The 26,482-nt window shown below is 44.2% G+C and overlaps 1 protein-coding gene across 20 annotated transcripts in view; it reads right to left on the reverse strand.

Moving 5' to 3' along the window:
• Positions 1–7,134: 7,134 nt before the first annotated feature.
• Positions 7,135–26,482, reverse strand: part of LOC123791278 (ral guanine nucleotide dissociation stimulator-like) — a 74,451-nt gene continuing 55,103 nt past the window's right edge. For 16 of the 20 annotated variants that reach the window (XM_087860530.1, XM_087860539.1, XM_087860536.1 and 13 more), the window contains 8 exons: positions 17,246–18,812; positions 14,170–14,318; positions 12,287–12,534; positions 9,714–9,876; positions 8,860–9,075; positions 8,388–8,491; positions 7,811–7,880; positions 7,135–7,482 (listed from right to left, as the gene is read on the reverse strand). In XM_087860530.1, coding sequence (XP_087716656.1) covers positions 7,393–7,482; positions 7,811–7,880; positions 8,388–8,491; positions 8,860–9,075; positions 9,714–9,806 — 573 coding nt within the window. In that variant the 5' untranslated portion in view covers positions 9,807–9,876; positions 12,287–12,534; positions 14,170–14,318; positions 17,246–18,812 and the 3' untranslated portion in view covers positions 7,135–7,392. Of the gene's footprint in view, positions 7,483–7,810; positions 7,881–8,387; positions 8,492–8,859; positions 9,076–9,713; positions 9,877–12,286; positions 12,535–14,169; positions 14,319–17,212; positions 18,813–26,482 lie in introns of all 20 variants that reach the window. The other 4 variants (XM_087860537.1, XM_087860532.1, XM_087860535.1 and 1 more) reach the window with 4 other exon arrangements.

Below are 26,482 nucleotides of genomic sequence, written 5' to 3' on the forward strand. Positions count from 1 at the left end.
ATCAGTTTTCACTCATATGTGGAACGTAAGAAACAGTGTAGAGGATCATAGTGGATTTTCTTTAAAAGGATGTTATTTTCTGTCTTTCTATGTTTGACCGCATTTCACTTTTCTTTAAAAATGACACGTTCAAATGATATGTCCATTGACCCTGGAGGGTTGGGCGTTCTTCACACTTCCTCAATGAGTTAGGACCCTGAACCAGGTGTCAGGAGAACCTCCTCTGTGTTATTGTTCCCCGGGTGCCCTTGTTGGGCTTCAGCTTCCTTATCTGTAATACGATGAGAGATACGAATGCTAAATATTTTCCGAAAGTTGTTCCCGCTCCAAACGTTCGATGGCTACCCATAGTCGAATATTGCTTCATCCACGAGACAAAGGTTAGGAATCGTTATTTCAATTACTTCATGAAGACACACAACCAAGTAGAATGAGAACACCAGAGGAGCATCGCTCCAATAGGACTTGAGTGAAACTCTGCTCCAACTGCCAGTAGCATAGGACGTTACCTTTTACGTGAACACAGAGGTGGGCCCTGGCCTTTCCATAGAAACAGACTGTCCTTTTGTCTTTGGACATTTTCATTTACCTTTCGTGTGGATTGACGTTCAGCCCGATGAGACCTCATGAGGAAACTCTGCGTATTCTAAGCTTAGATCTCATAGGACCGATTTTTCTTAAGGTTTGAAAGTACACTATAGTTGACAGTGTTATATTCCTTTCAGGTGAACAGCAGGGACTCAATAGTTCTGTACATTACTCAGTGCTCAGCACCATAAGTGTACTCTTAATCCCCATGACCTATTTCACCCATCCCCCCACCTGGCCATCCCTAGTCTGTGCTCTACATTTGAGACTGGTTTTTTGTTTGTTTTCTCTTTGTTCTTTCTTTTTGTCTCTTAAGTGCCACACAGGAGTCAAACCCATGTTAACATAACACACATCGACTTTAAAGCTTACCTCCGTTTCATGGTCTGGATGAAATGTGCTGACTATACCACCACGTTGACTCCACAGTGGCTCCCAGGGATCCCCACCCGTGCTATATACCTCCCTGTCTATCCACTGCCTGGTTGCTAATAGGTTTCTGACCAAGAGAATATGACAGAACATTGTCACTTTCCTGTTACTCTCTTCTGTTCCCTTCCTTTCTTTCCTGTATCCCTGCACTGGGGAAGCAAGCACTGGTGTTTAGAACTGCCCTACATAAAGGCCCACAGAGGAAGGAACCTAGGGAGTGCCCAGGCTAATAGGCAGAAAAGAACTCAAATTCAGGATTTCGCTTAAACCCACTTTGTTGAGTCTGAGCTAAATCCTGACATTAGTCACATCAGTGACTTGGGAGCAAATCTTACCATAGTTGGGCCTCGGGTGAGGCGCAGATTGCATCACACAGAGACCTGGGGGCAGAAACACCCAGTCTCAACTGTGCGGAGATTCCAGGCCCCCCCGAATTGGGAGCAAGGAAATATCACGCTTCAGAAGTGCTAAGCTTTCTAGTAGTGTTCTCAGAGACAAACAGATAGCTAACTCAGTCGACCAGGCTTCGGCACCTGGCCCTCCCATCCACTGCCATCTCTTGTTCTCACCTCCCAGCCTCCACCAGCCACTCTGGCCACTTTCCGAATCTTCTCTGGTCAAACTAGTTTCTGTCTGAGAGATTTGGCCCCAGCGGTGCCCTCTCCCTGACACACTGTTCCCAGAGGTGTGCAGCTCTTGCTCCCTCTTGTCAATCTGCTACCAGCAGATGTCACCATGTGGAGGCCTTCCAGACCCTCCTCTCCTGTGACTCCCTAGCCCTCCCTACTACACTGTGCTGGTAACTGGAGTATAATACCTGCTCTGTTCTTTCACACATCTTGCTTTCAAGGTGTTCTCCATCAGAACAGCAGAAACAACTTGGCCATTTGCAGACTGCACTGGGGCGCACCAACTCACCTGGCACAGGCTGAGCGCTCAGAGCATAGTTGCTGAAAGAAGAAATGGGAAGGTCTTGGGGCCCTGCCTTCCATCCTTGTCACCATGTCCATTCCTGAGCCCGTTATGCTAGCACTGGGATGGGCAATGTGAGAGGCTAGAATGGATATCAAGTGGCCAAGATGTACTCGGCTGCTTAGTGCCTTTTCCAGGTTGAATGCGCTTGGGCGGATGTCAATGTGTGATGCAAAGATCATCATACCTGGTGCCCACTCCCATGGGTCCACCTACATGTCTGTTCCCCACGACTAATTGTCATAAATCTTCTTCCTCCCAGTCCCTGACCAACGAGCCAAATCATCTACCACTGCCACGAGCCAATGTATATTCTTTCCTCAGGCTGCTTTTCTTTCCATACCACCTGAAAGAATTGAAAGAATTTTGAAATGCTCGAAAGAATTTCCCGTCGCTGCATTCTATCAAGACTACCCTGAACGGGGCTGTAGTATATCTGCAGCCACTTTCCATCCTGCAGCCACATCCAAGCCCATTCAGCCATGAACCAACCTCAGTCTTTTCCCTCCTCTGTCGCCTGGAGCAATATTGGGTCTTCTGCCCGTCCTCTCTGAAGCTCCTCTGGCCCGTTCATGGGGACTTGCGAGGGAGCCCGTGCACCACACACAGAGTGGCCCCTAGCGCCTGCCTCTGCCCACGTGCCAGGGCTGACTCAGGAGCTCAGGCTCCCACCTAACCCCCTTTCAGCCTCGGCCATCCCTCTTGGAAGGACTTTGTGCTCTGCACACATCGCAGAGATACAGGAGGGCACAGGAAAGAAAACCCACTGACCTAAAGAAGCTCCTAAACTATTGACCTCCTTCCATCCTGCCTCCATATGCCCTGGAAGAGAAGAGGAGGAGAGGCCTGCAGGTGTGGACAAAGCCCTGCCCTGGCTGTTTATCTTCCTGACAATAAAAAGGCCTCCTCGTTGCGGCCAAACTGTTGCTGAAAATTCTGTTTTCAGTGGTGAAACAGATAACTTTGGTCAAATGGCCTGCTGGCGCCGTTTGTCAGGGTGGTCCGTGGACAAGTGGCCTCAGCATCCGCAGAGGGCATGTTGGAAATGCAGAGTCTCAGGTCCCTCCCAGTGTTACTGAATCAGAATCTGTATTTTCACGAGATCCCCAGGGGATCCAGGCCTAAGACAATGTCTCAAAAACCACTGTTGAATGTTCCCCAAAGAGAAAGCTAATCGGCACCTTGATATACCAAATGGGGAAGGCACGGTTGTTTCCTGGGCCTTTTTGGCAGTTTCTAGCATTCTAGAATTCCATAAAGGGTTGATTCCCCAGTGGACATGGTGGGAGTTGTTGTGCAGGAAAGGAAAGAACACCATACCTGCTGGGAAATTGAGCAAGGACGGAAGCTATGCATGGGCCCAACAGCAAGAGCTCCAACGCACCAAGGCTGATCCCCTGCTCTAGAGCTCTCTGCTGTTCTTATGCTAGATCCCTTTGTGTCAGGTGATGGGATGGGAGATTGTTCTTGCTTTTGGAGCTGGCCTGTATTGCTGTAACCGGTCCTCTAAGATTCACTTTTGTTGTATCCCAAAGTTTTGGGACGCTTGTCTTGTCATTGTTCTTGGATTCCATGTAATTTTTTTTCCTATTTTGAATTCCTGGTTGACCCACTCATTTCTCGGGAGCGTGTTCTTTCACCTCCTTGTGTTCATGGTCTTTCCAGGTTTTTCTCTTGTGGTTGATTTCTAGTCCATACCATTGTGGTCAGAAAAGATGTATGCCATGACTTCCATCTTTTTGAATTAGTAGAGACTTGTTCGGTAGCCTAATATGTGATCTGCTCTGGAGGACGTTCCATGTGCAATCGAAAGGAATGAGTATGTGCTGTTGGAGGATGGAATGTTCTGCATGCGTCTGTTAAAACCAGTGCATCACCCAAAGCCACTGTTTCCTTGTTGATTTTCAGTTTGGATCATGTGTCCATTAATAGAAGGGGGGTGTTAGATCCCCTACTGTATTGTATTACAGTCAATTAGTTGCCTGCTTTTTGTTATTAACTGTTTTACGTATTTGGGTCCTCCTATGATGGGTGTCTAAAAATTTAAAATTGTTCTATCTTCTTGTTGCATTGTCTCCATGATTGGGACACAGTGTCCTTCTTTGTGACTCACTACTCTCTTTTTTTTTTTTTATATTCTGTTTTGTCTGATAGAAGTATTCGTACCCCTGCTTTGTTTTGGCAACCAGTTGCATGCGAGATGCTTCTCATCTGCTCACTTTCAATGCGCAGGGGACCCAGTAGGTCTGGGGGCTCAGGCTGAGTACCTAATTTCGGACAAGTCAGTGTAAGTGTGCAAACTGAGACTGAGTGTGTAAACTGTTGAATATTAGTGACAATGGAATATTACTCAGCCATCAAAAAGAACGATTTCTCAACATTTGCTGCAACATAGACGGGACTGGAGGAGATAATGCTAAGTCAAGTCAAACAGAGAAGGAAAATTATCATATGGTTTCACTCATTTATGGAACATAAGAAGTAGGAAGATCAGTAGGAGAAGAAAGGGAAGAAGGGGGGGTAAACAGAAGGGGGAATGAACCACAAGAGACTATGGACACTGGGAAACAAACTGAGGGCTTCAGAGAGGAGGGGAGTGGGGGATTGGGATAGGCTGGTGTTGGGTATTAAGGAGGGCACCTATTGCATGGTGCACTGGGTGTTAGACGCAAGGAATGAGTCATGGAACTTTACATCAAAAACTAGGGAAGTACTGTATGCTGACTAACATAATAAAAAAAATTATTATAAAAGAAATAGAGATGATGGACTTCAGAAAACATGGACCTAAAAGTCATGACAGACAGCAAGGAGAGTGTGGGGTTTCTCTGGTCAAGGATATGGCCCATTATCCTGGCAAGAAAGAGCCCGTCCCTGATCCATCAGATGCCAGCCAGGGAACAGTAGCTATTGTGCATCTGACCCAGAGCCTGGGGCCTGGAGGGAACTGCTGCTTCAGAAGAACTGCATAAGGAGATGCACGAAGGCTGGAAATCCTGGCTCCTAGGTCAGCATAGATGTTCATGGAACCAGGCTCAGGTGTGCCCTTTAAAGTACCCCTCCCATCTTTTCCCAACACACAAAACAAGCAGGAAAGGGAATCCAGAGATCATTGACAAGAATCCCAGAAAGATTCCAAACTTGGTAAACGGCCAACGGGGAGACTGAGGCTGGAAAGTCGTGCCTGCCCTGAGTCCATCTGCAAATTATCTTCCTCTGGCTTTGTCCCCTTCACATGCAGGATTTGATCTCCTTCCTTCACATGCAGGATTTGATCTCCTTCCGTGTTTTTCCCCACTAGGTGCTGATGCAGTTCCAGAGATTGAACTACAATACGACAAGTTCCAAATACGGGGGCAATACAAAACCAAACACTAAACCAAAAAAGCATCTCAACGGAAGAAGCAGGACACAGTCTTCCTGGCCTTAGAGCGGAGAAAGGCAACCCCAGTCCTGGGGCAGGAAGGAGTTCTGGGGCGTACAAGTCTTAAAGACTCCCACTTTCAGTGGTTGTTGCTATTCCTGGGAAAGTCCCTGCAACCTCTAAATCTCAGGAGTTCTGAGGGGCTGTCTCTGCCGTTTGCCCAAATTCATTGAATGAAATGGACCCGTGCTCTGAGTAAGGGGGATTTCGGGGTGCCCTCCAGTGGCTAGGGAGAAAGGCTGGCACTTCTCCTTCCTCCCACATACAGTAGCTGATGACTCTGGAAGATTTCCTAGGTCAGGAACGAATATGAGAGTCTGTGCAAGTTTTCCATTACTGCAGGAAGTAAAAGACCCAAACCACACACCTGGGCTCTAAAACAAAACAAGGGCTTTAATCTCCTAACATGCAAATCTATCACGGTACTATTTAAAACAACTAAATGGTGCCCCCTACATAAGGAAATAGATGGGGGGAAGGGGTGTGGAGTAAATAAGGCGCAAGGACTGCCCATATGCAGCTGCTGAGGAATCCCTGGAGGGCCACTGGACACTTGCACAGCCCTGAGGTTGACTGCGGCCAGTTCTTCTCCTTCTTGAGTGCTGCTGACCAGCTAGGACCGGGGCTCCAGCTGGCAGGACAGGGTGTAGCTAAGGACAGAGGGACACCTGTGAGTTGCCCAGGAGCTTCCATTCAAGAGTCTCTGCCAGTGTTTGCCCACAGCTGGAGTCTGGCACCCCGGCAACAAGGCCAGAGGCTGCCCAGGGAAGGAGGATCCCAGGAGTGGCCAGCAGAAAGAGTCCACCCCGAACCTCACCGACCCAGCTCCTGATGGGCCTCACCTCTCAGCCTCGCTGAGCGGCTCCATAGCCTGGAACCAGGCCCAAAAAGGATCCTCGGGCTCTAGGGTGTAATTCTCGGCAGCCACCTGGAGCAGCATGATGTCCGTCATGACTTGGTATTCCTGAGCAGAGAGAGAAGCACAGGATGTATAGGGAGCCTGGGGGGGCGGGGAGCTGCAGGGTCTGGTGAGGGTTGAGCACCGGGACGGGGCACCCATCCCAGGTCCTGGCACACATGGCCATCCTCCTCCCTGCAGATTCATCCGGTCTCCACCTGTTCTCAGAGGTGAGTATCAGTAGCCCCTCCTCCAGGAAGTCCTCCTGGATGCCATGCTCTGTCCCCATCTCCTAACGGGATGGGACTTGCACTGCTTTCTTCTCAAGGGGTCCCAGGAAATGTGAGGTGGAGGGGATGGAGCCAAGCAATGTTCTTCCCAGGGACATCTCTGAGGCCCACTCCCTACCCTTCCCTGCGGGAAGCGCCACATATGCTCACCTTATTTCTTTTTTGGTGGTTGATCTCATTCCCCTGGAATGCAGACAAAGTCCATCAGAATGAGGCCCCTGGTTCTTAGGAGCACTTGATTCCCATCCCTTCTCATGCTGCACCATGGCCAGGACCCATGAGGGGGCCGTGCATACACAGATAGTGGGCCTGGGATCTAGGCCAGGCTCTGGGGTCCAGAGAAAGGAGGACATGGGCCAGATGGACTGGCTACAGGTCGGGACCCTGCAGCACCACCCTCTCGGAAGACAGTAGGGGAGGCCGAAGCCTCAGGCAGGAAGGGGCTGCTGCGGCTACGGAGGTGCTTGCTGACGTGGAGGGTCCTGACTTCATTCTCCCCCCACGGGCAAACTCACCAGGGGAAGCTGAGGTCCACTCAGACAGACCTCATGCAGCTTTGCCTTCAGGAAGCTCTGCTGCTTCACCAGTCTTCGGCACCGGGAGCCATGTCCTAACTGCAGTCTCGCCTCACTCATCGCTGAGTTGGGCAAGAGACTCCGACCTCACAGGCGCAGCTCTGAGGCTGTCATCAGGGTAGGTTTGCCGAGTCCTGAGAGCTCAGGGCTCATTACAGGGGTGCTCTATTCCCACAGGTCCAGATTCTGGTCCATCCCCCACAATCTTCAGGCTCACCCACCTCCAGATAGACCTCCACTGCGGTATCCAACATCAGCAACTTGGTGAGGAAAGTGCCAAGGAAGGGCACGACACCCTGTGTCCTAAGGGGGAGAGTGGGATGAGTCACTGTTCTCTGTTGCCCACAAGGACCCTCCCCTGAAAAAGCTCCAGCCTCCTGGCCCATCCCAGGTGACCGCGTGGAGCAGCTCTCGACACTAAGAGAGAGGGTGTCAAGGCTAGGGAGTCTGCTTGGACACCACCTGCTTGCCCCCTCACTGCCAACGGCATCCTCACCTAGGCTGTCACCACATTCATGCCAAAGGCTTCCCCTCCCCAAGGAATGCTTCAGACCATTCCCGACTTCATCCTCGCAGGACCCTGTTCCCTCCCACCCCTCCTCTCTTTCCAGGCTTGCACCTTCCAGGCTACCTTGATGAGTAGGTTCCTGCCCTGTGCGGTGTCCTTGCTGCACAGCTTTTGAAAGATCCTCAATGGCTTCCTGAAGAGAGGCAAGGGAGGCACGATCAATGGACGAATAATGTGGCAGGGTTGAGTGCGAGTGCCTTTTCTTTGAGAACCCCAAAGTGTCAACCTGCCTGGTTGAGGGTTTCTTCTGGGATCCTCTGAGCACTAAGGTCTTTGTAGGACATGGGAGGGAGCTCTCATGTGGCTCGTCCTGGGCCTCCCTTCCCATATTCATTGAGAAACACTGTTTGGGTCAATTTGGGGTTCAAATGGGCAGAGAGCTTAGTGGCTGTCAAGGAAACACGTGAAGAGATTTAATGCAGCTCAGCCCCGTGTGGGACATTTGGCAAAACTGATTTCTAAAGCGGGAGGCATGGTGGCCTCTTCACCAGGAAGGCTGAGAGACGCACCCACCAGCCCAGGTCCTGTGGTCGGGGTTTGCCGCCTCCCAGAAGGTCCAAGCTGCCTGAGGGGGAAGAGGACAAGCCTCTGGGAGCTCCCTCATCCATCCTGGTCCCTCCATGGAGAGAGGCCTACTCACCTGGAAACCTTCCCCCACGTGTTCTCGAGGCGGTGAATGGAGACACTCTGCAGAGCCGAGAGGATGGCATGTAAGGAGGAGTAGTTCCTCAGGGTTTGACAGGCCTGGGGAGGGAAGAGAATGGGCTGTCATGTGAGGAGCCAGCACCTGATTGGCTCTCAAGTTTCAGTCCCCCTCAGGGGAAGGCGCTCCTGCTGGAGGAAACCGCTGTCCAGGGACCTGCCGGAGGGCACACGTGAGGCCCAGAGGAGGAGGAGGATTTTACCTCACTCCAAGGAAGGAGCCAGGCAGAAACGGAGCATCCCAGCATAGGGCCACACAAGGCGAGGTCAGCATGCCCCCGGACCAAAGAGCCTAGGGACTGCACAGTCCCTAGGGCAAAGACCAGGGCCTTCCACTCTGAGACCTGATCAAGGGAAGAGCAGTGCCCGAGACTCAGGAGAGCACCTCGGCTGGGCTTCCCGTTGCATACCTTGGCCACCTTGATCCAGTGCTCCACCACCATGGCCCTGTCCCGGGCTGTCATGCTTGGGTTGCCAAGGCAGGTGGTGATGACACACTTGGCCACACCGTTGAACTGGGCGACAGTGGCCCGGACTGTGGGTGCCAGGTGCTCACTGCCAGGCTTGTTGTGCTTGGACCAGACGGAGCCCAGGCACTGATGGGGCAGCAGCTTCTTGAACAGCTCCTAGAGAACAGGCGGACCTTGGTTCACCCAGCCATTTCCCATGCAAGACTTATGTCCTACGTAGGGGTCACAGGTCAGAGCTGGACCTCAGGGAGCGGAGAATCTGGCCTGAGCCTGGTTGGAGACCGTGGATTTCATTCCATTGTTTTTCACTGAGGGAACAGGGTAGAAGGACAACAGCCCCAGGCATGTAAAGCTCCACTTCCCAACAGAAGCAAGGCACTTCAATATACCCCTCCAGTCCTGCAAACTATGTGCATTATTCTCTTTTTCTGTGTTGGAACAGCGCCACACTAAGATTCACGCTGCTCAACAACATGATGCAGCTGTGCGATTACTGAGAATCTATTTGTTTTAGGCTTCTAACAAAATATCTATTTTCTCTCTTTTGCACATATATCTCACTCAGTAGTGACAGCTCAAGTTCTTTTTCACAATGAATGATTCAGAAATAAGTATCAAAAACAGATTTGAAGAGAACAGAAGAGACAATTAAAAGATACGGAAACATCCTACTTAATAAAAGGCCATGTATTTATGTTCTGAGTCGAATTTTAAAGCTTTTAAAACATTTTATTCCTATAAATCCATCTTAGATAGCAACTGGACCTCACAGAAGCACTTAAATAAACGTTTACCAGTTGTATCCTGGCGAACAATATTTCTTGCTTTCTCAGCTCCCGGTGCCCCAGATGTGGTGGCGCTCCTTGATCGCACTGGCTCGGCCACATCCGGGTGGCTCCGCCAGCTGAGAGAACAGGATCTCCCCACGGTGGCTCCTTTCGGAGAATAGAACACAGCCTGATAAAGGATAAGACAAGAAAAATAATCTAAAGGCTGACTTCCTTATCATTCATTGCACAGCCTGTGTTACTCAGCAGATTTCATAAATCCAACTGTATATAATCGGCAGCTTCTCTTGTTGCAAAATTAGGTATCACTTCTCTGCTTTCCTCTCCTAGAGCTCTGGTCAAGTATTTCAAATGAGTGGTCAAGGGTCCAAGAGAAATACAGGAGATAAGAGACCGAGACAGAGATTTCTGCACAGGTAATGTGCTGGTGGCTGCCACCTATGGGTCGTTTTCACACCCAGGTTCCTGAGAGTATATTTTGTTTCCACAAATCCAGTGCTTAGAAGGCAAGTATTTTTATAATGAACATTTGAATTCATTTTTATTTTTAATTTAAAAAAAATTTTTTAAAAATATATTATGTTAGTCACCATACAGCACATCCCTGGTTTTTGATGCAAAGTTCGATGATTCATTAGTTGCGCATAACACCCAGTGCACCATGCAATACATGCCCTCCTTACTACCCATCACCAGCCCATCCCATTCCCCCACCCCCCTCCCCTCTGTAGCCCTCAGTTTGTTTCTCAGAGTTCATAGTCTCTCATGCTTCATTCCCCCTTCTGATCACCCCCCTTTCTTTATCCCTTTCTTCCCCTACCGATTTTCCTAGTTCTTATGTTCCATAGATGAGAGAAACCATATGATAATTGTCTTTCTCTGCTTGACTTATTTCACTTAGCATTATCTCCTCATGAGCAAGATGATAGATCAATCGGAAATATTTGCCAAAGGCATTAATTACATAATTGAATTCATTCTGTATCATTCCATAAACTGTTTTTCAGATTGTTTACCTTCCTATAAATAAATACAGCCACTCACAGACTGCAGCGAAGATATTATAAGAATCAGTCCCATTAATGACATGTTTATATGGTTAAGTAATCACCATAATTGGTTCACACCTCCCCACATCCACATCCTCTGTGGGCCTCTCCCACAATGACCCTGGGCTTCATCACATGACTTGCTTTGCTAGCAAAATGAGCAAGCAGAGATTTGAAATGCGTTGGAAAATCTGGGCTTGCCCTGTTGCTGCTCCTGGAAACCTAAAACCTCACCAAAAAAGCCTGAGCTGGCCTGCTGGGCAATAAAAGGTATGTGGCCAAGTCCCCCCATCACTGCCCCAGCTGAGAGCTGGCCAACCCTAGGGCTGCCTGGCTGATTATTTGACAGCCTAGCTGACTACAAACACAGGAGGGAATCCAGCAGAACTGCCCAACTGTGTCCAACCCAAACTGCCAACTCATAAAATCATGATTTAAACAACTGGCTGTTCCTTTAAGTCACTATGTTTTGGGGTGATCTGTCACACAGGAAAAGCTGATACAGTCTATAATAAGGCTATTGTTGAGGCTATAGTCTACCCAAAGCAAGCAATGTATACTTTATGCATCTTGGGAGAAGAAACTCCTCCCAAGTTTTAGGACCAAGAAAAGCTATGTATCACCTAAGCTGTCAATGTTCCCCATTTGTAATCTGTGATCCTCTGCTGTAACCCTGTGAAGATCAGAGTCACATCTAAGCTTGCTCCCCTTCTCCCTCCCTAGCAAGCACACGGGGCTCTCTGGCATGCATTCTGGCATCTTAACCACTCCGGCAACTCCGCTCCCTTTAAATTTGCCCCAGTGTCCTTACCCATTTTATCTATTGTATTATAGGTACTTCTATGAACTGCCTCAAAATCTTTACACAATAAATTGGAGTACAAGGGAATTAATCCCAAGACTGTGTCACAGCCTTAAAACAGTAATGAAGACAAACTGTTGTCCCCAGTAGAAACCACCACTGATGTTTTCCACCTTGATCTGACTCGAGGTCTCAAAACAACTTTTATCTAGAAACAAAAAAAGCCAAAATGACTCCCATCTGAAACACTCAGAATTTTTCTACCTTGCCTAAGCAGGCACTGGAATACGTCTTTCTAGTGTGGTGCCTGGAGCTGGACTTGCCCAGCTTCGATTTCTGGCTTTCCCACTTCTCAGCTAGGTACCTTGAGTGAGCCCATCACCATGGACTCTCTGTACTTCAGTTTCTGTCTGTGATACCTGGATAGTAACTCAGAAGTTACCAAGAGGGTGAAGAGAGAGAATACATACAAGCACGAGCCATTATTATTATTCCTGTTGCTACTACTGCTACTCCCCTTCATCTTCTTTCTTCCTCCACAGCCCCTTCATAAATTCATCATCCTTACTACGAGGACAGAGTGCTATGAAACACCATCCAACACCACCATTAAAAAGACACGGCCTGTATGGTTTATTCCAAAATTCCATGCATTAATTGCCTATATGTATAGACACACTCCGCCTCCATCTCAGACATCTGGTATTCCTCTGTAAGAGTAGAAGTACCTTTGTCTCGCTGCTTCTTTTCCTTTTGTTCACTTAGTTTGTCTAGAGGTAGGTTTGTCATCTCAACTCCGTAAGCAGTTCTCGCCAGCACTGCTGTCTAGGAGTCCATGACGTTGGCCCACTCGTTTATGAGTTCTTCCCATTCCATGAGGGAGGACAGCACACCGAGGAAGTCATCCCAGAGCTCTCGAGAAATGTACACACACAGGTTTGCTCGGATCCACGCCACCATGAGCGTCTAAAACCAACTAGCCAACAAGAGAACTGAATCACCCTCATTTGGAAGAAGAATGAGTTTTAACAAAATATTTTAAATTACTAGGAATAAAATGAACTTTAAAATAAAAAGCACTTGATCTTGATTTTCTTTTAGCGTCTCAAAATTTATTTGATCAACTGTAACCAGGATCTGAGCTATGGAGAAATCAGCTATTATCATGAACAAAGCTACTGGTTCAAAATCCTCTGGTGTCTGCAGCTAGTCCTGGCTGTAACTTGGGAGAAGACAAAACTCTCGGTACAACAACTATTCTACTTCTTTTTTTTTTTTTAAGATTTTATTTATGTATTTGACAGAGAGAGAGAGAGACAGCCAGCGAGAGAGGGAACACAAGCAGGGGGAGTGGAAGAGGAAGAAGCAGGCTCCCATCAGAGATGCCTGATGCGGGGCTTGATCCCTGAACACCGGGATCACGCCCTGAGCTGAAGGCAGATGCCCAACGACTGATCCACCCAGGCACCCCTGGAATTTACATCCTAAAATAATCATTTTGATTCCTGTGGTTTCTGTACCAGTGAACTTGCTACCTGATGGGATTCCTTTGGGCCCACCCTCCCTTCATGGGAGAAAGGAAAAGGCTGGACTCCACAGCCCTAGGGGCCCCTGCCAGGTCAGTCCTGCCTCATTTCTATGCTTTCCACCAGGTGCACACAGAGCTTTCCCTTTAGTGCTGACTCAAGGACATCGAGAAAAAGCATCCAGAACACAGGTGTGGTAACGGGGCCCCACTGAGGACTTCCAGGAGGGAAGCGGCCACCAGAGCTGGTCTGCAGCAGCCCTGAGCACTGAGCACAGAGGCCAAAGCCCACTGACAGCAGGGCTGACCCAGCCAGGCCGCCCCAGGGCAGCGATGGGTGGGAGGAACACGTAAAGGACAGGCTGGAGAGGCATTTTACAACCAGAACTGAGGGGCATGAAGAAAGAGGGTTACAGAGTGGCTCTGAGGTCTCCGTTGCTGAGAATGTCTGAAAGCACCTCCTAAGCTGGAGTGATGCGCTTATCATGGGACGGGGGCATGGGAAAAACCCACAGCACTGTGTACTTTCAGGGGTATTATAAACACAGAGACACCAAACAAAAACAAAGGAGAAAAATGAAAACATTTCGCATAAGCACATTTTCATGGCGCCACTATATGTTTGACGGTACTATTATTCGGTCATTCTGACAGTCTGTCATTTCAGATAATTGGTTTTCCAAAGTGAATTTAAAGCTTCAAATTGGAAGCAATAAAAATCAGTTAACAGCATTTCAGAGCAATTAACAACCTCTCCTGGGCTTATGAAGAATGATAGAAAACACCAGTTACATTGCTTTTCCACAAAGCAGTCTGATGACAATTTAAAATGGAAAAATCTACTATTAAGTAATATGACTACTTTTCATTCAGTAACATTTTTAAAGCCAATAATAAAAATAAACTATCAAAGTGCTAGATACTTACCTTCTTCATAATTCACAGAAACTGTTACAGAAGATTGATTATCATCTTACTGTTCACTTTGTAAAGCCATCAGTAAGTGGAGGCTTTGATGTTCTAATTATTATGTTGAAAAAGAGAAACATCTGTTTTACAGTATTAATGAATTTGAAATAAACTTACCATGTCTTTTTATTCATTGTAAGCTCCATTATCATGCGCCTACAAATAATCAAAACAGCTTTACAGGCATCAGCTGGTTCTCTTAAGAGCATGGGAAGTTCAGGACATGGTTCCAACAAAAAGACGTTTGTTGCATTTATCAAAAATACCTTGAAATCAACAAATTTTACATTAAACATATAAATGTAACTAAACACATAAATCTGAACAAATTTTTCTTAAAGATAATGATATTAATTTCCCTCTACTAAACAATCACCTTTGAGTTATTTCAACTAAGGCAAGTGGTACCAACACATACTCAAGATTTTTTAAAATGCTTCTCTTAGAATCACCTGACACACTTGAAAGACCTTTCCTAGAAAAAAAATTATTAATACAAATTAATAGTGCAACTTTAGAAAATTTATGAATCAGAAAAGTTTCTGAAGACTTCTTTTTACATTACCTCAAAAGAAAAGGGGAAAACAGTAAGATAGGATCACTGCTTCTGGGTGAGAAATTTTGGGGTCGGGGACGGGGAGAGGAAGAGGAGCAGTGGTCAGACAGTGGCTGGGAAAAACCATCTGATTGCTGTGGAATCTCCCAGCACATGAACTTTGCAGGTAGGAAGCACGGCCAGCACCACCCAACACGGGCGCAGATCTCTAGTAGCTGTAGGGAGGCAGGAAACCGGCACGGCCACATGGTCAACAGTACATAGCTTCCAGGTGCATATACCTTGACTAGGAGAACGATATTAGGCAGTAGGATATAAAACCTAAGTGAATTCTTGAGATAAAATCAGATTTAAAAAAACTTAGATGACCAGCCAACAGCTCTACACTCTACCTCAGACCTTTGGGGTACAAGTTCACTGTCCATTCCTGTCAGGGGTGTTTCAGTAGAAAATGGTGAGACGCACAGATGTGGCCTATTACGTAGTCGTAAGTGACTGCTTAGGGGCACTACAGTAAAGTTAACACTGTGTTACTACTGACACAGACGACACCAGTGACCCTTCAGTTTAGGAGACTGAGTTGTCAGTCTGGTAATGAAGGTGGATGGGTACCATCTACCTAGATCCTATGCCTTCTTAAGTCTCCCTTGTGTTCAGCAGTACAAATTCAAAGGATCTGGGAACAAACAGAATTCTCTGGCTCACCTGGGAATGAAATCTATCAACACAACATCTTAAAATAGATGCACAAACGGACCGAAGAAATTAAAATAAACATGCTCAAAAGTCAAGTGGATGAATTTAAATATTGACAGCCTCTAAGATTATCTTGTGCAAGATTAAAAAGGTGTCAGGGCCTACTTTTCTAGAAAGAATTACTAAATAAGCACTGTAATAATTGGTAACAGATGATAACAGCAATTGTGAAGACTTTCCTAGATTTCAAGTGGGAAAAAGGAAAACAAAGAACTTTTTGACTAACCAACTATAGCAGTGGTAGTATAATTTTAGTGGCCACTTTATTTTTTTACTACTCTGACTGAGATCAAGACCTGAGCTGAGAGATCAAGAGTCGGAGGCTTAACCGACTGAGCCACCCAGCTGCCCCTCGCGGCCATGTTTTTGGAAGACATATGGCATAGACGATCTGCTGCAAGACAGATCTTTCACTCAAGGTATTTTGTTTCTTGATGTGAATTGGAAACTTTGCATACTCCCAAGTAAAAGTGAGGAGTCTTCATATATTATATTCTCCGCTCATTTTCTTTTTTAAAAAAGATCAAAATGCCAACTCCATGAATCTTTCTTACTACCATGTCAGTACTGGTTAAGGTAAAAATTAAAAAAAAATTAATACGTCCAAATTGTACCTCTCAACAGCAACTGGAGAAGAGTACTAGCTTATTCAACCTGTACTTGGCCACTTTTTCCTAATGAACCAAGGAAAGGACCAAAGATACTGGATACAAAGAGAACAAACACAGCTATTAGAATCCAAACTAAACATTTTTTAACACTGTTGTGCTACAATCAAGTGGAAAATATTTTTTCTTGGTTTGGCCAAGTTGATGTAACTCATCCTTTCAGAAAACAAATTAACACTCTCCTGAACCTAGGGAGATACTGGCAGTGGGATGGCTGAGGATGGCATATGGCAATCCACTTGGAGGACAAGGAATACCAAGGGACACAGGCTAGGGACTCCGGCATGCACTTCTCTGCTGAGGGCACAGATTTTCCTAACAACTGGCACCGGAGTTCTTTGAAGCTACTCAAGTAAAATCATCTTCATTTTGTTTCAAGTTGATTTCAAATTATTTGCTGATTTTCACTGAAAAATGAGAAGATTCAATAGTTACGGAGTATTAAACTGCTAATGAACCTGAAAGCAAAAAGGATACCATGACAAGGAATCCTACTGAGAGATGGATGACAAAAGCATGTCATTGAAAATTGGGCAACAGGCAAGCTATGCCTATGCTACCTCAGGTGGATATGGGGTAGAAGGTGGGCGCCAGGGAGCAGGGGAAAAAGAGGCATTCTGTGTTTTCACTTAGAGACCTAACAACCTTCCACCTAGATGGGAGCCAAGAGGTAATCAATCTCCCAATCCCCATTTTTGAGGTAAAATCCTGAGGTCTGGGAAGATTAAGTGATCAGCCAAAGTTGTTCTTTCCAATGTTCCCAAATGGCACTGGTTCTATTTAAATACTCATACAGATAAAGATTTAAAAAGTAGAGCATTTATCATCAAACAGGCAATTTTTAAGAAGAATATTCTTTATGGGATTATAGAATCACCATGCTTGTCTTGCAAATTAGAGTCCAGATGACGGACTAACTCCCCATATGTGTTCAGGACATGATTTTTAAGATTTAGATCTCAGTCATTTCACATTCACTGCGTAATAATCCCTCTCAAAAACTGCAACCAGCTCATAGGTCTCCTTCGACTAGAAAAGAATCTTTACAAACTGAAGATGAGCGGTCAGGAAGAAAACTCAGAATGAGAACTTAAGAGCTGTTTACTGACAGGTAGATACAAATATCCCCGTACTTTAATGATGCTATCACAATAAACAAAATGTTCAAATGGACTCCAACCGGAGGTCTTTATGTTTCCGGGCAGCCACGTACCTGCAGCATAGCCTGGGCCCTGGCTTTCCCGTTCTTATTTTCTTCTTGCGTCACACATCCTCTGCTCACTGCACTCGTGAAGGAGTATGTTCGTCCCCAACTGGAAGATCGCTTATGACGAGAACCGTCAGATGAGGTCTTTAGAAGATAAAAACCAGTTAACGGAGGGGGAAGAAGTACATGTTCACATATTTAATTCCTTACACTCACCAAAATTCATGAGAATAGAGGTTTTAGAAGGGCGAGTCTTTTTTCCATTTTGTTCACCACCTCCAGCACCTCAAACAGTGCCTAGTGTTTAGTATGTGCTGAAGAAATAAACGCAGGTCCAGTGACTGAATGAGTCTCTAAAACAGACCTTTAAAATGTGTGATAAATTCCATTTGCTTATCTATTCATTTTGACCTCATGACCAGTTATTAAAATGATTTCACCAATATTAAAAAATCAAAAATTATGGAATTAATACAGATATTTAAAAGTGATATGCCTTTGATTACAAATAGTCTTAAATGTTTGTTGTTAATTGCTGCAACACCCACTTTTAGAAATAATTTCTCAGGGGCGCCTGGGTAGCACAGTGCTTAAGCGTCTGCCTTCGGTTCAGGGCGTGATCCCGGTGTTCCGGGATCGAGTCCCACATCGGGCTCCTCCGCTGGGAGCCTGCTTCTTCTTCTCACACTCCCCTGCTATGTTCCCTCTCTCGCTGGCTGTCTCTCTGTCACATAAATAAATAAAAATCTTAAAAAAAATAATTTCTCAGACTAGTTTCAAAACAGCATGCCAGAAATAGAAATATGACAGATATTTTGTTTCAGGAAGAGATCCCACTGTGTCGTTTTAGGTTTATCCAGCCTCTAGCTTTACCTAACCAGGACGAAAAGTTCCATTCCAGCAGCACTCACTCTGAGGACAGCACCCAGCCCTGAAGTGAGGCTTCTTAAGAGAAGAGATAGCACTCATTATTGGGTTAGTCCTTTCGGCTGCTCTGGGCAGGCCACTGCACAAGACAAGACTGCCAAAACATTCTAAATTTAGTTTCTCAAATGCTATTTGTTTAAACATGTCAATACCAATACTGCAGTGACATTTTTAGTCTCACACGCAGACGTGTGAACATACAATGGTTCATAAAACAAGTCTGCCGCCACAGTGAATGACAAAGGTGCCATGCACAGCCGGACCTAGCCTGAGGGGAAGGAGGTGACCAATGATCCTGAAGACAGCCCAGAAGCAGCCTCACTGAAGCAGGTCCTCACGGAACTCAGCAACTGGAGAGAAGCAACTACGATAAAAGAGCCCCGCCGGCCTGTGCCCCACTGACTGGCACCCTCGCCCGATCGGGTAGACTTTGCTAAAATACGTGTACTCCCAGCTGAAACAAGCGACAACGTATTACCTCTTTGCTGTCAGTCTCTGAAAATCCTAATTTTTCAGCATCTTCTAGGGCAGCTTCTTTTTTATCTGGTTCTTCCATGAACACAGGTTTGTCCTGGAGAATCCACTTTCTGTACACTGGAACTACCTTCCTTGTTACAGCGATGTCACAGGAAGGCAACAAAAATGCCTAAAATAAAAAGAGAAGACTCCCTTTAACTCCACACCTGCTCAGATCACTGTAACAGACGCATAACAGACATTTCTAATCACCACCACCAAGTTCAGACTTTCCTCTGAAACATACGGAGCCAGATATTTTTGTGCACACCAAACTTGCTGAAGAGAAAAGGCATTTTCAATTGGGCCAGAAAATGTCATGCAATTTAAAAATAACTTCTGTATTCTGAATATTTTTTTCACAAAAATAGCCAACATGCACGCCTACACAGATACTTTAAGTGGCTATATAAACCATAACAGTTATACAACCCAATGAATTAGAAATTGAGTATAAGACAACAGACAGACTACTGCAGCCAGCTGCAGCCAACTGTCACTCCTCCGCCTAACTCCATGTGCAGGGATGTCATGCTGGTGACAGAAGGATTATTTACACCACAGAAGTTGGCAAATGCTAATAATTGGAGCCTTTCTTTTTTCTTCCCCTTTGTCTTTCTCTTCCTTCCTTCTTTTTCGCCCCTCCCTTCCACCTTACCATCCCTTTCTGGGAGCCCACATTCACCAGCATACCAATGAGTCAAGACTGTACTCAGGTGTCTGTACTCACTGGTATGCTAGTGAATGCGGCTCACAGAAAACACATGAAAGAGAGCCTCTGGCCAGCTGTAGCACTGTGCACATTGATGTGAACTTTCTTTTTTCCGATTTCTCACATTTATTTGAGAGAGAGAGAGAGAGAGAGAGAGAGAGAGAGAGCATGTGCCCAGCAGGGGAAGGGCAGAGGATGAGGGAGAGAGCAAGCAGACTCCAGCACTGAGCACAGAGCCTGACATGGGGCTCAATACCATGATGCTGAGATCACTGCCTGAGCCAAAACCAAGAGTCAGACTTTAGCTGACTGAGCCACAGAGCACCCCATGAACTTTTGAACATTACAGACTCTCTTTACACATATGCATGTAAGACTTCTGATTTAATGTAAGATTCCAAACATATAAACAAAACGGTAAAGGAGAAATGTATTTGCCTTTTGAGTATTAGCTCTAAGGAATATTTCTGACTGAGGGGTAAACACAAAGAGAGGAACTCAATACTACAGAAGTGTTTTCATTCCATAGATGAAAAATTAAGCTGAGGCTCAGAACACATGAGATATTTTCCCAAGGTTACAAAGTAAGTTAGCGATGATTCTAGGTCTTGAAATCTCAAGATTCAGAGATTTCATACTGTCCTTAATGTTCACGCTACAGGATCCAATGACAGGCAGACTTTAGTGTAACAAGGATTCATGCAATATATATATTTCCATTGATGTCACATCAAATTCCAGAATAGAGGAGTCTGTGTTATAACAAGAAGGTAACATATCAATGTAACAAATATTCTGACTTGTATCTCAAGAACAATCAACAAAGACAAAGAAGAATATGACAAAGTACAATGTTGTCCCAGTCTAATGTTGTTCCAAATTGTATTACAAATATTTTAACACATACAATAAAGTAGAAATACTTTAAAGTGAATACCATGTACTGCCGCCTAGATTCTACCATTAGCATTTGCTAGATTTTCTTACCACATACCTATCAACCCACCCCTATTTATCCTTCTTTCAACCCATTTTATTTTTGATGCATTGCAAAGAAATCTGCAAACATCAGTACATTTCACCCCTAAACATTTCAACATGCATATCACTTCCTTACAGTTCAAAATTTCTTTATGGTACTTTACATAAAATTTATAAATCAGGAAATGCACAAATGTTAAGTGAACCATGTGATGAGTTTGGACAAATGTAGACAATGAGGTAATCCAAATCCAAAATCAAAGGTATATCATGTTATCCTCCTCGTAAGAAGCAAAGAGAAACGTTCTCTGTAGGAAAATAAGGTCACAGTAAAACCCAAATGATTTGTACAAACTGTCTGGTTAATATGATACGTAGCATATTCATTAAAAATCAGAAATATGAGAAAAGAAGTCAACATTAACAACACCACAATAAAAACCAGACAATACTTTAAAGACATAGGAGATCAGGATAAAGAAAGTTTCAAAAAGAAATGGAAATGGAATTGAAAAATAAAATAACCAAAATGAAAAACTCAGTGGGTATGGATTGACAACAGAATGGACATAGCTGAAAACAGGATGAAAAAACCAAAGGAAACACCCAGAGTGAAGCACGGTGAGACGAAAGGACGGCCTACTCAGAAAGGAAGGCAAGAGAGAGAACACAATGAAAAGCTGCTCCTATACTTGGCTGCAGAGGCACAAGGAAAGAAGATTAGCAAAAGAGGGCAGATATGATATTTGAGGAGAGAATGCCCGAGAATTTTGCCAAAATTGGTAAAAGATGTCAATCCACAGACTCAAGAATCACAAACAAGCAGGGTAAATACAGAGTACCTTACAGTAAAAGTGCTGAAAACCAAGAACAATCAGAAAATCTTACAAGCTTCCAGAGGAAAAAAGAGACATTTCCTCCAAAGGAGCTACCACGTGACCTCACATGACTTCTCAAAGACAATGCAACAAATATTCAATGTGCAAAGAGAGAACAGCTGCCCGGGTAGAATTCAATATCCAGAAAAACTGCACTTCAAAACCAAAAGCAAAATAGAGAAATTTTCAGATACAGAAATGAGAAAAACTTTTACCAGGAGATCTGACCTAAGGGAAATACTAAAAGTTATTCTTTAGGCAGAAGGAAAATAATTCTGGATCAGAGATTTAGGAAGAGATGAAAGTGCAATAAACAGGTAATTATTTGGATAACTCTAATTGGATAAAATATATATATATGAATATATATATATAAAAGAATAAAACTGGGTAAAATAATAAATATGAAAGAGATAATATATGTGTATACATATAAATAATATATTCATAATATGGAATTCAAATACAGATGGTCCTCAACTTAGGACAGTTCAACTCAGAAGTTTTCAACGTTATGACAGTGCGAAAGTCACGCATATTCAGTAGAAACTGTACTTTGAATTTTGATCTTTTCCTGGGTTAGGGATATGTAGTATGACACTCTCTTGTGGCGCTGGGCGGTGGCAGTGGCTACAGCTCTCAGTCAGCCCTGGGATCGCAAGGATAAACACCTGATACACTTACTACCATTTTGTACCCATATAACCATTCTCTTTTTCACTTCTAGTATGGTATCCAATAAATTCCATGAGATATTTAACACTTTATTATAAGCTAGGCTTTGTGTTAGATGAGATCGCCCAACTTGTAGGCTAAAGTAAATGTTCTGAGCATGCTCAGGGTCGGTGAGGCTTAGCTATGATGTTCGGTAGGGTAGGTGTATTAAATGCATTTCTGACTTACTCTATTTTCAACTTCTGATGGCTTTATCGGGACAGAACTGCATTGTGAGTTGAGGCAAATCTGTACATAGCAGGGGCATATGAACTGAGAAGGAATAAATGGAACTGGAGTGCATACTTACAGGGTAAAAGTTGAAATTAATGCTAGATTTTAAGTTAGGGATGCAAACAATAAAATATTACAAATGAGTGTAAAAACACTAAGCTTGAAGAGAAAAACGGGATGCTAAAAACAACCAGCCTGAGAGAATTCAATACAATCAGCAATACAATTAGAGAGCAGAAAGTAAGATAGTGAACTTATACACCATTACAGTAGTTGTTATGTCAACTGTAAAGGGAATAATGCTCCAATCAAAAGATAGAAATTATAAGGTTCGATTTTAATAACTATTAAAAGACCATATGCCATTTATAAGGGGACGCCAAAAACATCCGGATGTAGAGAGGTTGAAAGTAAAAAGAGAGAGATACACCATGCAAACACTAACCAAAAGAAAACTGGTAGAGCTATATTAAGAATAGGCAAGACTGACTTTGAGGCCCAAAAGGAAAAAAAAAGTATTAATAAAGAGAAAAAATTCTTCCTGATGAAAGAAACAGTTCAAAGGAACATATGACATTTGTGAATCCATACTGAAACTAATAATTTTGCCTCAAATATATATATATATATATATGTGTGTGTGTGTGTGTGTGTGTATAGCAAATACTGATAGACTTTGAAAAAAAATAGACCAATCCACAGTTATAGTAGGATATTCTCAGTAACTTGCAGAACAGCAGATCAAAAAAATAAGGATAGAGAAGAATGGAACACACGCTTCCTACCTTCTCACCGTATTCTCCATGTCTCGACCTCTCGTATTTTTCATCTTTGTCTCTCTGGGGGACAGTTGGGATAATTTCTTCAGGTCTGTCATTCTGTTTATTCAGTCCTCAGCTGTACCTAACCTGCTATTAAACTCACCCACTAAGGTTTTCCTTTACTATTTCAATTATTACTTTTTTTTTTTTTCATCTCTAGGAGTTCTGTTTCCTTATTATTCAAATCTGCTTAGTCGTTTGTTATAATTTCTTGTTTCCTGGAAACATTTCCAAGTTGTCTTTTATTACTTTAAACATGTTGAAGGTATTCATACTGAAAATTCTAGGAAAGTTTTGACTTGAAAATTCCTAATTGGAAGAAAGGGTGATCTGAAATTATTATACCCAGTTAAACTGTTTTTCATGTGGAAAAGCAAAAGGGAAACATTCCTCATCACAAACGAACTCAGGGACTAGAGCCTCAAGACACCTTCTTGAAAACACCCACTCAATGACAAAACAAGGCCATCCAAGAAGTGCATCAAAGCAAGCATGTTAGGACTCAGGACACCAGGAGGAGAGTGTAGCTAAATTCAGAACCAAGACTGAACAACTCTGCACATCAGAATTCCAAAACTGACTGCAAATAATAGTAAATTCAGGCTCACAATTGATAATATAATGAAATAAGTGGATGGGAACAGGAGGCTGAAGAAAATACCAGGCTGATAATTTCTTCAGATTTCTTAAGAAATCAATAAGTGCTATCTAAAATTACACCACGGGGATAAAAACTGATGCCACCACCTTAATGTGATTTTAATCTTCTCATTATAGATAAATATTTTGGTAATTAATATTTCTTGTGTTAAAGGAAATGTTTATTTGAATTTCTACAATTCTGTTTCTCTTTATTTTTTCTGCTGTCAAATTCAAATAAAATAAAATTCAGAGCTCTTCATTAAAAACGCACAAAAGCATCATTAAGAATTAAGATTCCATTGTCATAAAGTTACCTGTCAATCCTTCACCCCCACCCCGGTGCCTCCACATACCCTCCCATTGTCTCTGCCTTTACCTCAGTCAACCTCTGTCTGGTTTTACCTTCACCCATCCATGGCTGGCTGCCTGCGTGTCCATCTTTTTTTTTTTTAAAGATTTTATTTATTTATTTGACAGAGAGAGACAGCCAGTGAGAGAGGGAACACAAGCAGGGGGAGTGGGAGAGGAAGAAGCAGGCTCATAGCAGAGGAGCCTGATGTGGGGCTCGATCCCATAATGTCGGGATCACGCCCTGAGCTGAAGGCAGACGCTTAACCGCTGTGCCACCCAGGCGCCCCTGTCCATCTTTAACTGCCTGCCAAATTCTCTGTCTGCCTGTCTGTCTGCACCTACGCACCTGTCCATCTACACCTCCCTGCTCACTTCCACCTCTGCCAGCTGGCCTGTCTACACCTACCTGTCTCATCTTCTATGCCTGCCTGCCAGTTTGTTTATGTCCATCAGCTCCTCTGTAAGCCTTCCTGTCTGTCTGCCAGGCTGCTCTCTGTTTATATCCTGCCTTACCCATCTCCTCTCTGCCAGGCTCTTATTTGCTTCTCTAGCTAGCCAGGCCAGCAGTCAAATAGACACATGCAGGAATACCTGGAATGATACTCTACAAACATCAACAGGGGTTGCTTAATGGCAGTATTTTGAGTGATTGGCTTGGGACTCTATTTGTCTAATGAATATTCACTTTTTTAAAAATAAAGTTATTTTTTAAAACAAAACCAACACCAACAAAACAACATAATCGACAAATAACCTTTAGAGCAGTGCTTTGAACTTTTCAGACCCATTACCTAAGTAAGACATTTTACAGAAGCATATATGCATTTGGATAATAAATGTTGTTTTAGAAGGTTTACAAAGAAATACTAATCCTTAGAATATGCAGGGTACTCTGAAATGTTTCAGTCCATCCTATTCTCTTCTATTCCATTATTTTAAAACAATACTGGCCTTTTTTTTAAAGATTGTATTTATTCATCTGGGAGAGAGAGACAGAGCACAAGCAGGGGGAGAGAGAGAGAGGGAGAAGCAGACTCCTCGCTGAGCTGGGAGCCCAGTGTGGGGCTTGATCCCAGGACCTGGAGATCATGACCTGAGCTGAAGGCAGACGCTTACCCATCTGAGCCACCCAAACGCCCCAAAAGACTGGCTTTTGATAAGTGATTTCATGACCTACAAATGGTCACAACAGGTAAGAAAAACACTGGTAAGAAGACAAGTTTCCAGCGGAGTGACCCCGAGACCAGAACTGCCCCACCTGAAGCTTCTACCACTCACTGTTAGCCTGCCTGCTGGGGGCAGCAGTAAACTGAGGCTGCCCTGAGCACCACTGAACCTCATCTCCCCTCATTTACCATCTATTTCCACTGCCTGCAACCTACCGAACCATCCAGGCCAAGGAGACTTGCACAGTTAGCCCCTGTCACGAGCCTCTCTGCGCTCGGGGCCCCTTGTCAGCATTTATTTCGACACCACACCCATGGACATCTGACCTTCTTCCATCATGCACTGTTCTCTGGTGCATACACACACATCTTACCTCCTTCACTGAGAACACGAGCTTCCTGAATGTACATTTTAAACTTTAATGGCCTTTAGGCCTAAATATTAAATAGTCAATGAACACTTTAAAATTGAAAACGAAATCACTAGGAAACAAGTCACATTTTGCCATCCTGAAAAGAACAATACAGAGAAAGACAATTATCATATGGTTTCACTCATTTATGGAACATAAGAAGCAGGAAGATCCGTAGGAGAAGAAAGGGAAGGTAAACAGAAGAGGGAATGAAACATGAGAGACTATGGACTCTGGGAAACAAACTGAGGACTTCAAAGGGGAGGGGGATGGGGGAATGGGATAGGTTGGTAATGGGTATTAAGGAGGGCACGTATTGCATAGTGCACTGGGTGTTATACGCAAGTAATGAATCATGGAACTTTACATCAAAAACTAGGGATGTACTGTATGGTGACTAACATAATAGAATAAAAAAAATATTATTAATTAAAAAAAAAAAGAACAGACAAAAAAATCCCGCCCCCCCAAAAAAGAATAATACATCATTGACCTCAAGAGGGCAATAGAATGCAATGTTAAAACCCACGCCCCTTCAAGAATCTCTACTTAGTATTTTCACATGCACAACCCTTACATTTTAAATTTCACATACATGCTTTCAAATTAGATTTGATGAAGAATAATGAGAAGGTGTAAATAAAATGTTTTTTGGCTTCACGGCACAAAGATGTCTCAGAAGTTCGGTCATAAGTAGTCTGCAGTTACCTACTTGGCCCAAGCTACTTCTGAACTGAATTTAGATTGGAGTGAGGACTAAATGGCATGCAGAATTTAGAGCACCCTCTGCCAGCGGTGCAATGTCAATAATGGATGCAGACAAAACTTTCCATATAGTAAATTAACAGTTTACACAATAAAGGTAAAACCACATCAGTTTAGCATTAT

The sequence above is a fragment of the Ursus americanus genome, unplaced genomic scaffold, assembly GCF_024610735.1.
Source record: "Ursus americanus isolate L20-20 unplaced genomic scaffold, mUrsAme1.1.p SCAF_68, whole genome shotgun sequence".
Lineage (NCBI taxonomy): Eukaryota > Metazoa > Chordata > Mammalia > Carnivora > Ursidae > Ursus > Ursus americanus.